The sequence below is a fragment of the Muntiacus reevesi genome, chromosome 7 (assembly GCF_963930625.1).
Source record: "Muntiacus reevesi chromosome 7, mMunRee1.1, whole genome shotgun sequence".
NCBI lineage: Eukaryota > Metazoa > Chordata > Mammalia > Artiodactyla > Cervidae > Muntiacus > Muntiacus reevesi.
The window spans coordinates 44,635,150-44,652,904 of record NC_089255.1 but is presented as its reverse complement, the minus strand read 5'-3'; the positions used below and the strand labels follow the sequence as shown (position 1 = coordinate 44,652,904).

The 17,755-nt window shown below is 48.9% G+C and overlaps 1 protein-coding gene across 3 annotated transcripts in view; it reads right to left on the bottom strand.

The window, feature by feature from the left end:
• Positions 1–699: 699 nt before the first annotated feature.
• Positions 700–17,755, bottom strand: part of LOC136171900 (death-associated protein kinase 2) — a 137,291-nt gene continuing 120,235 nt past the window's right edge. Inside the window, exons 9-12 of one of the 3 annotated variants that reach the window (XM_065940957.1) lie at positions 17,606–17,651; positions 4,395–4,484; positions 4,190–4,273; positions 700–1,374 (exon numbers count right to left, since the gene is read on the bottom strand). In XM_065940957.1, coding sequence (XP_065797029.1) covers positions 1,294–1,374; positions 4,190–4,273; positions 4,395–4,484; positions 17,606–17,651 — 301 coding nt within the window. In that variant the 3' untranslated portion in view covers positions 700–1,293. Of the gene's footprint in view, positions 1,375–4,189; positions 4,274–4,394; positions 4,485–8,674; positions 16,030–17,605; positions 17,652–17,755 lie in introns of those variants that run through there. The other 2 variants (XR_010663933.1, XM_065940956.1) reach the window with 2 other exon arrangements.

Genomic DNA, 17,755 nt, shown 5'->3' with positions numbered 1-17,755 from the left:
TGGTTAAGGTTCTCAGGCATACTCACTCAAGGGTCCAGGTAATCCATCTCTTTCTCCTCTCCTTTCTCCCTGTAGGTCCTTCTTTGATCTTCTTCAACCATATCCTCAAAAAGTCCCCTGCCCCTATCTTGGTCATCACTGGGCAGGTGTATTAGTTCTCTAGAGCTGCCTTCACAAAGCAGCACAATCTAGGTGGCTTAAAAACAGAAATTGACATCCTCACCCTTTCAGAGGCCAGAAGTCTGAGATTGAGGTCTTGGCAGGGTTGGTTTCCTGAGGCCTCTCCCCTCAGCTTGCAGATGGCCACCTTCTCACTGTCTCTTCATACATTCTTCCTCTGATCTCTCTTCTTATAAGGATGCCAGTCATATTGGATGTGGGGCCATCTCAATGACCTCATTTTCCTTAACTACCTCTTTGAAGTTCTCTCTCCAAATATTCTGCAGTACCAGCAGAGGTGATGATCCCTGTGGCAGAGGGAACACAGGTATTCTATGTTGGCATCCAGGCTGGTTTTCTTGGTCTGCACACCTTTAGGGAAAGATGAAGAAGGCAGGCACCCTGAGTCCAGAACAGGTGGTTCAATATGACCTTCTGAGGTGCTATCCACTCAGCACCCCAACCCTGGGTGCTCCCCAGAGTCATAGGCACCCGAGCTAAAGAAAATCAGATGCAGATATCCCCAAAAGAATCTGAGCATCAGGTAAACAAGAAGTTTAATAGAAGTGAAAAAAATGACAACACAGTGGGCTGCCAATGGGCTGCTTTAGGAGGTTTGATAAGTTGGCCGGCAAGGCACGCTGACTCCATGTGGGTTCTGGGAGGTCACAGGGTTGGTCCCTCACACTCCAACATTCACTCTGTATCTTCTGTCCACGGGTGAGGTGTCTGTCTTCCTGGTATCATTTTTGACCAGGCTGGTTCTGAACTCCCTCATCCTGCAAGGAAAGCTGCCCAAATCTGACCTTTACCCATGATGATGGTGATGATAGTCATCTACATCATTTTCTTAGGGTCACATCCCATCCCAGGTTCTGAGGTGGGCAGACCCATTTTATGGAGAGTTAAGGGCTTTGGGAATGTTGGAGTCTCCTCCATAGGAGATAGCCACAGCTCCCAGGATCTCCTGGATCCCCCACAAATCCCTCTGAATCCTGCATGCCCATCTTTCTTGCAAAGTGCTCAGGGTTGCAGAATGCTCAGGTGCTGGTGACAAGCTGGGTCCAAGAGTCTGCAGAGAAAGGAGCCTTGCTGGGCCTGGGCTTCCCTGGTGGCCACCTAGAGCCTGGTCGGTTAGGAGATACTGCTCCTCCTCCGGGGGCGGAGGGCTTTCCTTTTGGCGATGCCCTCCTCCGTGTCACTCTCACAATTCCTCTGGGAAAAAAAGAAAAAAAGAGAGAGACTCAGAGCAAGAAGGTCAGAAGATGCCAAAAACGGGGTCATGCTGGGCAACCTGGGCTGATGCACCTAAGTCAGGAGCCTGTAAACCAGGGAGGTGGACATGGAGAGGAAGCCTGTTGCTCTGTCCAGAGACCAGGGGTGGAAGAGTTAGGGATGGGGAGGTCCCTGAAGCAGGGCCAGGCCAACTGCCTGGAGGCCGCCTTTCCAGGAGGAAAGAAAGCAGGCAGAGCCTCTAGGGGAAGTCAGGCGCCAGAAGAGGCCAAATGATAATCATGAAAATTTTATCTGGTGTCCTTTGTAGCTGCCACATAATTAAGACCACCTGGCTAGTTGGTTAGTGGATGGGTCTCCTGGCCTCGCCTAGAGAAAATGAAGGAGGGCTAGCAGGACCTCCCCAGGCTCTGACGGCCACCTCACCCCCTCTGCTTTGACTGGCTTAGGCTGCACCTTTAGCCAGTCCTGCAATGTAGTCTTTCCGGGCCAACGGCTTCTGTGCTCCTTTTTTATGAAAGGGAAAAAGAGTAAAGCAGATTCTATCAGCTCCTACATACTAAGCCAGAGCAGAGGCAGCCACCCTGGAAGTCACCGTGCCTTTTTCATTCATTCCATATGCATCTACTTAAATAATTAAAACTACTGAAAGAAGTATTAATTGAGAAAGACTTATGCAAATCATAGAAAAATCTGTTGTCAGATGTAGAGCTTTATTTATTTTTATTTTTTTAAAGCTTTTCTTTTTGAATTTTTTTTCCCCCTATTTTTTGGCCACAACTTGTGGCATGTGTGAACTTAATTCCCTGACTGGGGGTCGAATCCATGCCCCCTGCAGTGGAAGCATGGAGTCTTAACCACTGGACTACCAGAGAAGTCCTCAGATTTTAAATTTTAATGCTTCCTAAACAAAAGGATGTGTCTATTTTTCTTCTTCTTTCCTTTTTTTTTTTTTTTTTTTAAGGAAAATGTTTTTGGGAAAGCTGTATAATAGATGTCTGGGACCCATTTCTTTTCTACTTAGAGGGTGAGCCATTGGGTTGATATCAGGTGCTGTGTGTTTGAGTAAAAAGAGAACTAATTTAAATGTTCACACATAAACAAAAATTAGGAAAGAATTTTACATTCTTTTCAATTACTCTCTGTTCCTCTTTCCCAGTGGCCAGCATTGTATCAGGCCAACTCAGCCTGAGAGGTGTGCCCACTGTCAGCCGTGTGCCTACTCAGGGTCCCCTCTCTTTCCCTTGGCCTTTTCTTTTCTCTTTTTCTTTCTTTTCTTTCTTTCTCTTTCTCCTTTTCTTTCCCTTCTCTTTTCCCCAGCTCGAAATTCAAGGTCAAGATCAACTTTAGCCAAATACATCCTGGACCTAGCCCGGCTGTAACAATAAAAATAACTCAAGCTCTGCTGCATTGCAACTTTATAGCATGAGTCAGAGCCAAACAATAAAAAAGCAAGCTGGGTGACAATCTGCTTGTGATTAACAGGGATTCTCAGAAGGAGCAAGTCCAGTCCCCCTCCCCACTTCTTTTTTAACATTAAGAACTCTATGTATTTGGAAATTAAATGTCCACTTTTAAACGATGGTTGTATCGAACAAGGAAAATTAGAAAATATTTGCAACAGAATAAAAACGAAAAGGGAATTTATCACAATTTGTTGCATGCAGTTGAAGCTGTTCCAGTCCCCTTTTATAGCAGATGAGGAAGGTGGCCAGAGAAGGAACACAGCTTGGCCAAAGCCCACAGTTTATGGGTCTCTAAGCCATAAGTCCTCCAGTTCCCCAAACTCAAGAAGAGCTCGGGCTGGTGGGGGGCACACAGGGGCAGTGCCAAGACCTGGGATGTAGCCTAAGTGCTGTGTGCCCCGAGGCTGCCCAGGGCTGACAGGCAGGCTGCTGCCTTACGGCCTCTTCCTGAGTAGGGAGTCACCTTCTCTCCTGACCTGGGCCATTCGAGAGGCCGTGACCACACTCGGTAAGCTGTGAGCAGGGTCTGTCAGGGACCTTTCACCAGCCACAATACTAACACTGCACTCGGTAGCACCAGCACTGCACTTGAGAGTCTACAAGAGGATTTTAAACAATACTAGCTGCTAATAAGTATCGAGCACTTAAAATGCCAGGCTCTAAGAATATGTCATCATTTAATCCTCATGACTGCCCTATGAGGTAAGAACTATTGCTAACCCCTTTTTACAAATGATTTCATTTAGCACAGAGAGGTTAAGTCATTTCCTGAAGGTCACACAGCTAGTAAGTGGCAGATTTGAATCCTGGCAGTCTGGCTCCAGAGGCCATGCTTTTGACATTATAAGTCTCCCATTTTAAATGCACATAAAGTTGCAACAGGCTAATCAAATATATCATCTAAATATTATTATTGGTAATCTAAGGCAAAGCAGAAGTGGAAAAATTGGCAAATGAATGTAAAGCTCTCATTCTAAAGCAGATCCCTGGATTATCAGGAACTGACTTTGGATTGCCCGCCCGTGATAGTCTCATTGTGCAGAGTTCCCGCAGCCCCTAACAGGCTACAGGTCCTCCAGGGAAGCCGGGGCTGTGGAGTGGCAGCAGAGTCCCTCCAAAAACCCATTAGGAAAGGATTCAAGATCCTCCAGAGACTCATGCACCCCCACCTTGGAGCACCCTTATTCCACACCACCCCAGTGGTCGCCCATGAACACAGCCTCTGCTGATCACACGGTGCAGAGCCTGCTGGAATCAGTTAAGCCCCACCTGCTCCCCACACCCCTTCCCAGATCAAGGCTACACCCTCAGAGAGCACTGTGTTTACCCACCAGGTCCTCGTTCGGCCTCGGGTGCACCTTCTTCATCAGGGATCGGGTGAGGTGGTTACACAAGGACACAATGCTGAAGGAGAGCTGAGGGAGGGAGCAGAGGGGAATTGCCAGGTGAGAAAGTGCATAGAAAACCTGGAGGGGTCTGGAAGGAACCAGGAACCCACCTCAGCCTCCCTGCGCCCACCCCTCAACCCTGACCCACCTTCCACCGCCTGCGGACATACAGCTTCTTGAAGTTCTCCAGATTGACCGCAGACTCCCTGCGTATCAGGACTTGCTGGCTGTCCACCGGCTGGGAGACAAAGCAGAGAGCATGGTGGCTGACACTGGGCTTCGAACTGCAGCTAAACCCCTGACCACATGGACCCTCAGCCTGACCCTGGGACCTGCCTGCTGGACACGACACACAGAAGGCCTTCACACTAAGGGCAAGGGCTCCAGATGAATCTCAGCTGTTCCGGAGACGCCCAGGGCGCCCCCGAGCTATTATTACCACAGCCAGATGGGTACACTGGCTGGACTGGAGGCCTGCCCCCCACAAAGGGAAAGAGCAGGAGGCAGGGGTCCCTCTGGGGAAGGTTCATTGTAGGGCAGTCCAGGACACCACCGTGCACTGGGTCAGTTCTGGGCTTAGCAAAATGGATGCCTTGCTAGCAGATGGGGCATTAGTACTCCACTTAAAAATAAATGGGAGGAAATAGGGGCTTTGATGGGGGTCGAGAGGAGATGGGATGTGTAGTTTCTTTCACTGTCTGGCAGTCAAGGCTCAGCTTAAGCTCTGACTTCTCCAAGAAAGCTGGCATGGCTTCTCTGAGTCTCAATTTTCCCATCGGTAATATAGGGATGATGAATAACATTGTGTCACAGGGTTATTTAGGATTAAATGACTGTGAGATGTGAAGTGCCTCGCTTAGAGTTGCTCAGTAAATAGTAATAAATTACTGATAGCCTTCCTGTCTTCTCCATTCCATTGTTATAAAAATTATTTTATTTCAAAAATAGCTTTATTTTGATATAAGAAAGAAAGTGAAGTCACTCAGTCATGTCCAACTCTTTGTGACCTCATGGACTGTAGACTGCCAGGTTCCTCCGTTCATGGGATTTTCCAGGCAAGAGTACTAGAGTCAATTGATATTAAAAAGTGGGCATATTTAATGGACTCCAGTTTAAGAAGCTCATTCCCTCGTGAATTCCTGCCTCTTCATAAACAAAGTTTTCCTAATTCGAAAATTCAAGAGATGAATTTCAGGGGTTCTATGAACCTCCTGAAGTGATCTGCAGATTTTAGTGCATAATCTTGTACATGGATGTTCATAGCAGGATCATTTATAACAGACAAAAAGTGGAAACAACCTAAATGTGCATCAGCTGATGCATGGACAAAAAAAAAAATGTGGTCTACCCAGGTTGTTGTTTTAGTCACTGAGTTGTGTCTGACTCTTTAGTGATCCCATGGACTGTAGCCCATCAGGCTCCTCTGTCTACGGGATTTTCCAGACAAGAATACTGGAGTGGGTAGCCATTCCCTTCTCCAGGGGATCCTCCCAACCCAGGGATCACACCTGTGTCTCCTGCATTGGCAGTCAGGTTCTACCATTGAGCCACCAGGGAAGCCCACTCTATCCATACAATGGAAGAACTAAATAGAAAATCCATTCATGAAAAGAACAAAGTACTAATACATACTGCAACATGAATAAACCTTCAAAACAATACAGTAAGTGAAAGATGCCAGACACAGGAGGCCACATACTGTATAATTCTAATCACATAAACAAGCCTGGTGTGCTGCAGTCCATGCAGTCACAAACAGTTGGACACGACTGAGTGACTGAACTAAACTGAATCACATAAAAAGCCCCAAATATCCAGAATAGGCAAATCCACAGAGACAGGAAGTAGATTAGTAGTTGCCAGGGCTGGAGAGAGGGGAGAATGGAGAAAGACTATGAAAGGTTATAAAGTTTCTTTCTAGGGTGATGAAAATGTCCTGGAATTAGATAGAGATGATGGTTGTATAACCTTGTGAATACACTAACAAGCACTGAATTGTATACTTTCAAGTAGTGAATTTTACAGTATGTGAATTATATCTCAATTTTTAAAAACTTAGTGTATATGTGCAGACATATTTTTCCTCTGAGAAGAGTCAATAGCTTTGATTGACTCTTAAAGGACTCCATGACCTCAAGAATATGAACCACCCAGGGTCATCCATAAGGTCCCATCCAGTTATATTTTTTCTCTCTGCTCTGACAGCCTCCTCAAAGCAGTGCCTCCTTTTGCACCTCAGTGACCTCAGTGAGTGAGGCCGCTCATGGATTCCTGATGCTGGTCTTGTCTCCTAACCACACTGTGAGCACACCTCCATGCCTGTTTATTTGTCATCATGGCACCAGATGTCCGTGGAAGCCGGTGCATATGGCTGGTGCACACTGCTCTGGACCTGACATTTTCTGGCAGGAGGCTCTTTCCATGTTCACCCTACGTCCCTCCTCCAGGAAGGCCTCTGTGTGTTTCAAAGCTCCATTCAATTATGACCTCTTCCAAGATAACTTCCAAGAAACAATGTCTCTCCCAACATGACCCAAACATGTGTGTGTTCCTTTACTATACACAGCACCTCTCTCGGTCAGCTCCGCAGTACAGTCATCTCCCACTAGTGGCCAATAACAGGAATGATTTTCTTCATGTCTATCAGTGTTTCCTTACCCCCCACTCCTGATCCAGAGCTTAAGAAGGTGGGTGCGGAAGCACTGTATGGGTCAACTGTTTCCCTGAGCTGCAGCAGAATCAGATCAGAACCAAGTCCCAGGACCTGGGACCTACTGACTCCCACCAACAAGAGGCCCAGGCATCTGGGTCCACTCAGCTGTGAGACCGCGGAAGTGTGTCATGACACCCTGACTCCCCACAGCTCTGCCTGGGGGGCCAGTGAGGTGAGACATGGAGTCCTGGGGAGGTCAGCAAGCATGGAGGAGAGTTCATGCCACCTGACACAGAGGAGAGACGAGAGAGCCAGAGGCTTACTCACCCTCCCAAACTGGGACACAGTGGTTTGGTCCAAAGAATACAGGAAGGAAGAGAGGAGGGAAAGGAGGGAGGCAGAGAGGAGAGAGAAGGGAAAAGGATGTGGGTGCTGAGGGCACCATCAGCTCATATCCTGCTCTCTCAACTCTCTCCTTAACTGTCTCTTCCCCCTCGCAAACCCAGCCCTGGGGTTAGGTCCTCCCTGCAAGAGACCGGTGAAAGAGGGCAGAGGACAAACTGGTCTGTTCTGATCCTGCTTTTTCCTGGCATCAAAGCCTTCCAGCGGCTTCCAGGCACTCTCAAAAGAACCCAACAAGCTCACCAAGAACCCCAAGGCCTGTATCATCTGGGTCTTTCTCTCATCTGATTTTCTCCCCATCTCCTTCCTATCCCTGTGGCTTTCATTGCACGGGCCTGCTTGCTAGTCCAGGAACCCCAGGTCTCAGGATCTTACTGTATATACTTTGTCATTTCACTCAGGTATGTGCCCCAGTGTCACCTCCTCAGGGTCACCCTATATAAAATAGCACATTGGTTGCCCTATGCAACTCACTGTGCCTCTGTCCTAGTTCTTCACAGGACCTGTCGCTACCTGATCTTTTATTCTATATTTATTCAGTTGTTGTTAATCCCCCTGCTCTGTACCTCCCAGCAACTAGTATCTCCTTCCCAAGGTCACTGGCATCCTGCCACCCCACAGAACATTTCTACCTCTAACTTCACAAATATCTGCTATTCACCTTCCAGTCTAATCCTGGCAGGGAACACTCTTGCACTTGGAGAGTTTGATGAGCTGGAATCAGTGGACTCTGGGACCAAAGGGACCCCTTCTTGTCTACTTATTGATTTGCTCCCTTGCCAGGAGAGAGTTAGCTAAACCCCATGGTTGGAAAGTCGACATGCAGGTCAGGGGAATCCCGTTAGTGAGAATCCCACCTTCCAACTGGCCCAGCAGTGTCAGCCACTAAGCAGAGACGCCCAACTGCAACATCACATGGGACCATTCCCACAGGCTGCTCCTGGGAGGTGATGCAGTCACTTCAAGGACCCTGTCTGTGTTCTACACAAAACAGCATGAACTCCAAGGAGGAGTATATAAACCTGTCAGGCTGTCCTTTCCCAATCAACGGGCCTTGTTGGTTGCTAAGAGGCTCACCAAACACGGACACTGTCTCCAGGTCTTGAAGTCAGAGAGATGCAAATTCTGCAGTGACACAAGTTCCAGAAGGAATGTGACACCAACGCGTTGGATTAAACGAGGGTGTGAGGGGAGATGGAGTCTGTTCCACCTTCTCCTGACTCTCCCCTTTCTGCAGACAAAGTCTTTCAGCCTTGTGCTCCTTCAGTGACACCAGTGTGGGCAGTTTTGACTAGGCTCCTAACGTAGGAGTACGTTTAGTGTCACAGAAAACTGTTGAGAAGGGAGAAAAGAAGACAGGCTAAAGTCAGATGTCTCGGAAAAAGTCCTTCAGGGAGCCGTTTTACAGAGGGAAGTCAGTCAGAAAGAGAAAAACAATTATTTTATATTAACGCATATATATGGAATCTAGAAAAATGGTACTGATGAACCTACTTGCAGGGCAGTAACAGAGACAGAGATGTAGAAAATGGTCTTGTGTACGTGGATGGTGGGGGCACGAACAGGGTGAAATAAACTGAGAGAATATAATTTTAAATAAATACATTACCTGGAGTAGGAAATGGCAACCCACTCTAGTATTCTTGCCTGGGAAATCCCATAGACACAGGAGCCTGGCGGGACCCCTTTGTGCCCATGGGGTCACAAAGAGTCGGACATGACTAAGCACATACAACCAACCTCCTCCAACCATAATCATTACCGTGTGTAATATAGATAGCTAATGGGAAGCTTCTGTATACACAGGGAGCTCAACCTGGTGCTCTGTGATGACCTAGAGGAGTGGGAACAGGGGTGGGGTGGGAGGGAAGCTCAAGAGGGAGGGGCTATATGTATACTTATGGCTGATTCACACTGTTGTAAGCAGAAGTCAATAAATTGTAAAGCAATTATCCTCCAGTTTAAAAAAGTGTCTGTTGTGGCGAGCTAGGCCAGCACCAACATCCACAGAGCAGGGAGATGAAGCAGCAGCCATCCTTCCAGGCATAAAAACCAGAATCCTGGTTTTTCAGCCTCCTCTAGAAACTGCCAACAGATTGCAACTTTTCAAACCTACATCTGAGTCAGTTCTCCAGCCCTATCCTCCACTGAAAGCCATGGACACCTGAGCACCCACTTTCTTGGTTCGCCCAGGACGATCACTCTGGGCCCTTGCTCCTTCCTTTCCCTCTGTAGGTGGCATCTCCAGCTCTCCCTTTTGCTGATTGTTTTGCTGGCTGGAGCCCTGTTGGCCTTATCTCTCTGTTTACCCAGGAAAGGAGGCCTGAGTCTGCCTCCCTGTGGCTGAGTGGGGGGAGCTTCAGCGAGGCTGCGTGCCTGCAGGTTGTCCTGCTACTGAGCATGCCAATGGAAAGAGGTAAGAATGCCCTTTACTTTGCCTGACCCGGCCTTACTTTTCTGAGTCAGGTCTCAGCATGCATACGCTCTTCCTTTTCATCTTCTCTCCGGGACATTCAGTTTTCTGAGCAACTTTCTCATTCCCAGGAAAAGCTTCAAAAACTCTCCCTCTTATACTGAAGACAAGAGACTTGGGAGACATTATATCCAACTGCCATGTGTGGACAGGGTTTGGATCCTGATTTGAACTGAGTACAGCAGGAGATCCTCGAGAAGAGTGGGGGCAAGTCAGTTTGGCTTGTGCATACAGATGGTGATAAGTAATTATTCTTGATTTTGTCAGGTGCAATCATGATGCAGTGGTCATGGTAAAAAGAAACATCTTATAAGAGATTCCTGCTGGAGAATTTATGAGTTAAGTGAGTCTGGAGTTTGCTTTAAAATACTTTGAAGCTGGGTAATAGATATATGCAATTCACTCAGCCATTCTTAACACTTCCATGCAAGGTTTGAAAATCTCCCATAATGAAAAGCTAAAAACACAAAATCTCCTTTTTTTGAATCTCTATAATCTCCTTTAATTTCCATTTAACAGCTCTAGGTTCCAGACCGCAATCTGAGCTCATCCCATCCTTCCAAGTTCTGCCTGGCACCTTCTCCACAAGGTTATAGAGGGAGGGGAGTGTTGGCGGAAGACACCTCCCACCCGCCAAGAATGTTTCTGCCCTCTGCCACCTCCTTTCGAGAATGTGAAGCGCTTTATTCATATCCAGTTCTTTTGTGACCCTATGGACTGTAGCCCACCCAGAGGGCTCCTCTGTCCATGGGATTCTGCAGGCAAGAATACTGGAATGGGTTGCCCTGCCCTCCTCCAGGGGATCTTCCCGACCCAGGGATCGAACCTTGATCTCTTATGTCTTCTGCATTGGCAGGCGGGTTCTTTACCATGAGCGCCACCTGGGAAACCCCTGCCATCTCCTTACCTTTCCTCAGAGTTCATCTCCCTACTGTTTTCCGGAATATTAGGTACCTGTTTTATTACTCACCACGGTCTTTCTCACTTGCAGTTGGTTGGGGCTCTACCTGTCCCAGACATTGAGTCTTTTATTCAAGGGTTGTCTTGTCCTTATCTGTCACCTCCCTCCAGAGCCAGGACACAATCAGTGTTTATTCATAGAACTGACCGCTTCCACTCCTCAAATATGCCCACTGCTGGATCTCCACTCCAGGGCAAAGAATCTTCTCCACAGGCCAAGAGTTTTCACAGACAAAGGAGAAAGGGCCATTCAGTTCCACAGATGTGTACAGAGGCTGACAGCAGGCGTGATAGCTGAGTACACAGCCAGATCTCTCTGGCATGGGACCACTGCGCTGCCTGAAGGAGTGATGTGGGGAGCCACCGCCTTCCTAATCACCTGGAGAGGTGGGTGGGTGGTGTGGGGAGAGTTCATGGAGGAGACTCTGGTTTCTCCCACCATTATGACTCTGCTCCCTCCCTTCACTACCATCATCCTGATTCTGCAGAAGCATGGATCACCATCACACCATCTCCACCCTTCCCAACACAAAGCTGGGTGACTGTGTGCCTCATGCGTCTGCCCCAGAGCAGGACAGGCTGCTGCCTTCCCCAGGCGCCAACTCTCCAGCCTCTTGGGAACCACTGTTCAGGAAGATGTTACAGGCTCACCCTGCCCTCTCCGCGATGGCATCAGCAGAGAGCACAGAAGCTGACCTCTCATTCACAGCCTGGTGAATGAAAAGATCCTCTGTGATGGCACACAGGCTGGCCCACAGAGCGGCAACCCCCACCAGGCCTTTGTCTGTCTAGGTGCCAATGAAACACCCCATCCTGCCCCATCGGCCCTGCTCTGCCCTGTTCTTGATGTCACTGTTAAAATGCCATCTGTGGGCATGTGGAGGGGAGTCAAGCAGATCCTCTGGCTGGGCATTCTGCCAGCCTCCTTGGACTCCCCTTGGCATCAGGTTCTGCTGCCAAAGGGTGATGGGCGTTGGACTAGCCAGGGGGCAAGGGAAGGTCATGGTCCCCTCTGACTTCCCTGAAAGACTTGGAGGGCAGTTTTCAGTTCACTTCACTTTGTCTTTGGAAACTCTTAAATAAAAGAGTCTGTTCATAAAACATCTAAATGACAAGCTATTACCCACAACTGGACATGAACATGGAGAGGACGACTGTACTACAGTGAAGAAATCCACTTATGATTCCTTCTCCAGTCAGCTCCGGGGCTGACTGGCTGGTAGACTATAGTCAAACCCTGTCTTGTAAAATGCTGTAAGAGGCTGTCAGATGGCTCACCCCTGAGAATCTCTAGGACAGATAGCGTGTAGCTGATGCTAGGATTCTAAAATAACCGCTTCTCCCTCTCTTTTCCCAGTCTCCCTAATTCAAATAATCATTCACAGCTTACTCCTTTATTGCATTTTATTTCGACCCTCACAAGAAAATTTGCCCTGAGTTGCTCAATCAGGGGCTTCCTTGCCTTAGGAAACCTGTTGACTTGGCCAAGTTAAAGAGTTAGTCACTCAGTCGTGTCTGACCCTTTGTGCTCCCATGGACAGTAGCCCAGAGACAGAGCTACCAGAGACAGACCCCTCTATCCATGGGATTCTCCAGGCAAGAATATTAGAGTAGGTAGCCATTCCCTTCTCCAGAGAATCTTCCCAACCAGGGATCGAACCCAGGTCTTCTGCATTGTAGGTGGATTCTTTACCACCTGAGCCACCAGGAAAGCCCTTGACTTGGTTGACCTGGCCAAAGGGACCATTAATTTTTGTGGTGTCTTATGTCAGATGATTATATCCTGTCCTGTGATAGGACAGAAAAGTTCTTGGAGAGATTGTAGGTGGGCTGTTTGTATCAATTCTCCCAGACAGGGCATAGGAAACAGGGCTTTGCCATCTTTCATTGATTCCAAGATACACATTTTTGGATCTCTGAAATCAGAACTTATCTCTCAAACAATGGCATCGTATCTTTACTGTGGATCTGAAGTGAAGGCAGGTACTCCAGGAGATGACCACACTGCTTCTGCCAGCCATCAGCGCCACCCAGTCTCAGACTGTTTAACATTAGATTTTTTGCTTGAGGTTCTTTTGGAGTCCACTAATTGTGTAAATGCAGAAAGGAGTCCTGTCTGAATACCACCAGCCTGGGGCTCCTGTTCTCAGGGGAGGATTTTTCCATCCCCCTACCCAGCGTCAGGGCCTCCCTGATGGCTCAGATGGTAAAAAATCTACCTGCAATGCGGGAGATCTGGGTTTAGTCCCTGGGTCGAGAAGATCCTCTGGAGAAGGGAATGGCTACCCACTCCAGTATTCTTGCCTGGTGAACTCCATGGACAGAGGAGCCTGGGGTTGCAAAGAGTCGGATGTGACTGAGTGACTGAGTGACCCAGTGTCAAGCCTGATGCACACATTCCCTTGCCTTCCCCTCCTACCTGGTGGCTTTATTTCTCACCTCCCCTCTCAGTGACGGTGTCCCATTTGTATTTGGGGTTTGCTCTTGGACTTCCCATCTTGGGCTTCTTTTTAAATTTATTTTGGGGTCATAAAATAATGATGCATCTTACATTTGATGAAAATATGGTTTCTTCTACTTGATGAAAACTGTTTGTTACAAATATTATATATAATATTTGAAGCAATCCAGCATGTAATAGAAAAGGAGGTAGGATTTTAAAGACATGGTTTCATGGGATCATTCTAAGCCACACCCCATCTATGCTGTTCCCTGGGCAGCCCCATCCCTGCTAGGACATCGGGCTGCAGACTGCTGGGCACCCATTTTAGTCCCATGACCTTGGGATGGAGACAGAGCTCTTCAGTACGGCGAAGCCCTACTGGTCCTGCCTTCTTTCCAGCCACATCTACATCATACTCCTCTTCTCTCCTCTCCAGCTTTCTTTCTGCCTGAGCAATTTCAGCTCTCAGGCCCCCTCCCAGCATAGAGCCCGGGCATGACAGTTTTGTGGAGAAAACTACCTTCTCCCTGGTTTGCTTCGCTGATCTCAGCTCTAGAGTCACCACCTCAGGGACACCCTTTCTGACTAGGTCACCCCCCACTGCAGGCTCCTGCAGTGCTGCAATCTTCTCATAGCATCTGTCCCAGCTGCAGTTCTACCTCTGCAGAATGTTCTAGATCAACGTGGAGTGCTTCACTGCAAACTCCATGAAGGCAGGAAACACACCTGTTTTCACTCAACATTGTATTCCTGGGGACAGGACAAATGCCCAGCAGTTGACAGGTGTTGAACAATTCTTTGGGTAGATGGATGTGTCTGGGTTGAAACTGCCCCACAGCAGAGCGAACCCCTGGGGCCTGGGGCAGCTAAGGGAAGGAAGCAGAAGACCCCATCAGAAGGCTTCTACTTTTGCCACTACTGTGACCTTGGGCAAATCACACCCTCTCTGTTTCCTCAGCACCAAATTCAGAATAACACCTACCCTTCCTCTCTGACAAGGGGGTTTGTGAGTCTGTGAAGGAAGCTTGGAATGATACGATCTGTTTTGTCACCCCCAAGCTTCTAGCACGGCGCTGGGCCCACTCTCCACACTCTGCCTCTGGGAGCTGGTTGGCTGTCTCCTCCTCTGAGAAGAGGGAGATGAGATGATCCAGTCTTTAGGGAGGGGCGGCACACAGCCTGCGGTCAGGAAGGGACCACTGGGCCTCATGCTTCCCAGTCTTAATGTCCACCCTCTTCAGACCTTAGGGACATGAGAAAAGGGTCTTCATTCCCAACAGAAGTTTGGAGCCCTGAGCCACAGGAGGGAAGGTGGAGAAGGGCAAGAAGCTGTCCCTTCCCTCCTATTCCACAGGCTGATCTTCAGACAGGGAAGGGCTGGATGGGAACAATAAACTGCCTGCCTTCTAGAGACACACTTCTTAGGACAGTCGGTTAGAGGTTATGAGGCTTCCACATTACCTGGCAAAATATATGAAGTTGCTTATTTTACCTCTGGGATCTGAACTTTAATATTAAAGTACATTTTTACATCAAAAGCTATCTGTTCCTATATAACTCATCTTAGACTCAGGCATTCTGGATTTGTGTTTCATTTGTATCAGCTAGCTGTGAATGATTCTGAGTAAGTCATTTCCCCTGGAGGTCAGTTTCCTCATCAGTTACATGGAAATAACAGTAACAACAACAATAATACCACCTACCTTCCTGTCTTACAGAGTTTTTCTTAAGGATCACAAACACAAATGCTTGGTAAGTTAATTGTCAATGTAAATAAAAAGTAATCTTTTCTCTGTGAATTTAAAATTCTGCCATCAGCAGCAGGAAAGCAACAAGCTGACTGACTATTAGCCCTAGTTAACTCGAATGGTACCCAAGACCTGCAGTCCTTAAAGTGGGAAGTGAGATGTGAACAAGTCCATTATCACAAATCAGTTACTGAGTGTCTCCCCAGGACCAGCTGTCTCCCTCTGGAGAAGGGAATGCTGAGAGGTATTCCACAGCAATTGTTTTAACAGCCTGGCTGCCTGGCCAGTCACCCTCCCAACAAACCAGGCAGGTGAGAGGAGGCACAGAATGGACAACTAGCTAGTCCCTCCATGGTTCTGGATTCTGTGAGGAGGTAGAAGGCTATGCTACAGACACACACCCCTGCAGGAGAATTTGAGTCGATGCCTGGCGCGGCAGTTGGGAGCAGGCTTCAGCAAACCATCCAGGATGCATTAGCGACCCGAGGCTGTTGCTCAGAACTTCAAACCGGCCAAGACTTCCTCGCTGCATGATCTGTTGAGCAGCTCCCCAAGGGACTCACTGGCGTCCCGGCAGAACACGGAACCTGGGCTATCCACACTCCCGCTCTCCAGCTGGAAGCCGCCCACCAGTTCCTGGAGCCACTGGAGGTCTGTTGAGAGCTCCTGCCTCAGGGTCTCAAACTGCGTCTGCAGGTGGTCCAGCTTCCTGGCTGCGGCCCCAAGGCGGGACCCTGTGGTCCGGATGTCCTCTCGTAGGAGTTTCTTCGAGGACTTCACCTTGCGGAACTCGTACCTGAGCTGAGATAGGTCGTGCCGGGCTCTCTCGCTCTCCTCCCGGTACCAAGCCTCCTTCTCATTGTAGATGGAGATCAGGGTCTCCACGTCGTCCTGGATGGTGTCATGGGCCCCTGTCAGGGTCCGGCAGCCCTGCTCCACCTGAGCCACGTCCTCGACTACACGGGCAAAGCGCTCGAAGTTGACATAGGTGTTGTTGGGGGGCATGCTTGAGTGGCATTTGAGGGTGTACTCTCTCAGGCGCTTGGTCTTCAGCTGGTTGGGTTCTGCCTTGTGCTGTTCTGGGGCTCTGATCTCTCCTTTAGACTGGTGGGTGTTTAGACAGAAGGGCCAGAGTTAATCTGACATCTGCTCCAAGGTGCAGGAGGAAGGCACTCGAGCTGTCTCTGCATTCACCACATGCGCCAGGCCACGGGAGGACCAGGGCGGGATGAGTACCCCCACAGACCATCAGAAAGGTCGAGGAGGACAGGGTGCTCCCTGCACACACATTTCAGGGCAGGGTGGTCCATGGTCATTAGAGAGGGTCTCTGCACGCATAGCATTTAAGGGTACTTGCACAGTCAAGCAGGTTACAGCCAGGATTCTGCAAGCATCCACTCCAGAGCAGAAGCGTGCAAGGCCATGGCCAATGGGGGAAGCTGGGGCTTCTCTCCATCAGGGCCTGTGGGCTCCCTGGGCCTCAGCAACACTTAACATGCTGAGCAAAGAGGCAGCCCACCAGACTCCCCAGCTCTGCACTCAAACCTAGAAGGCCCTCAGCCTTCCCCTTCCTTCACTGAGTCAATGAACCCGGCCTTCTCCAGGGCACTTCAGCCCTCTCTGCCCTCCCATCTCCTGTGGACCTCTGCCCGTTCTCATCTGCACCCTCAGATCACCCTCGCCAGCTCTCCCACTTAACAATTTCAGTGAAAGGGAGGTCTACTGACGTTCCTGGAAGGGCACATCTCATCCATCAGCAGAACCAGGGTCAGAATCCTGCTCCCCTGATTCCCATCCTGCCAAAGCGCTTATCACCTGCACTTTCCTGAGACCAGTCTGAGCACCCAGCAGCCAGAAGCCCAGTTACAAAGTGGGTTAGGCAGGAAGTCACTTTTGCGCCCTACTCTCCCCAGAGAGAACAGAACTACCCTGAGGGCTGACTACCTCTCCCCCAGCAGGCCTCCAGCTGGGCGGCCCATCCTCTGAGGTCACCAGGTGCCTAAGGAAGCCACTGACTGGTTTGAGTCATCCTTAACTCAGAGCTTTGAAAGTCAGAAACAAGGAGCCCTGGTTACAAATCTGAAGTTTTCAACTGTCGCTGATCCCTCTCTATAGCCGAGGAGTCCTGATTTCTTTTTTGAGAATAACTGTGATGTGTCTTCTGACAGGGGCTTCCCAGGTGGCGTCAGTGGTACAGAACCCATCTGCCAATGCAGGAGATGTAACAGACGCAGGTTCTATCTCTGGGTCAGGAAATCCCCTGGAGGAGGGCATGGCAACCCACTCCAGTTTTCTTGCCTGGATAATCCCACGGGCAGAGAAGCCTGGCAGGCTACAGTCCACAGGGTTGCAAAGAGTTGGACACAATTGAAGCAACTTAGCATGCACACGAGTCTTCTGACAAAGAACAGTTTGTAAGATCACCCAAAGAGCAAAGATTTCAATTGAGGTTTGTGAAAGTTTCTTTTCATAAGTCACCTGAACATATGACATAGAAACTTAAACTCGCAGACCTATTTGAACAAGCCCAGACCCTTGGAGACCCCCAGTTAGCTTTCATCTGTGCTTAGGGGTCAGTGTTTCAAGCAAAGGCCTTGCCACAGGTCCCCTGCCTCTGGCCCAGGCATCCCTGGCGACAGAGCAGTAACCTGCTTGCTGAAACTCGTCACCATGCGCTTACCGTGATCCAGGGGTGACTGAGAGCCTCTTGGATTGTGAGCCGCTTCCTAAATGAAGATCAGAAAACAGTGATGATCCATGAGAAGCTGAAAGCAGGAGTCTCCATTCTCACTCTTCTCAGACCTGCTTTTTGGCATCCTTCAACCACTGC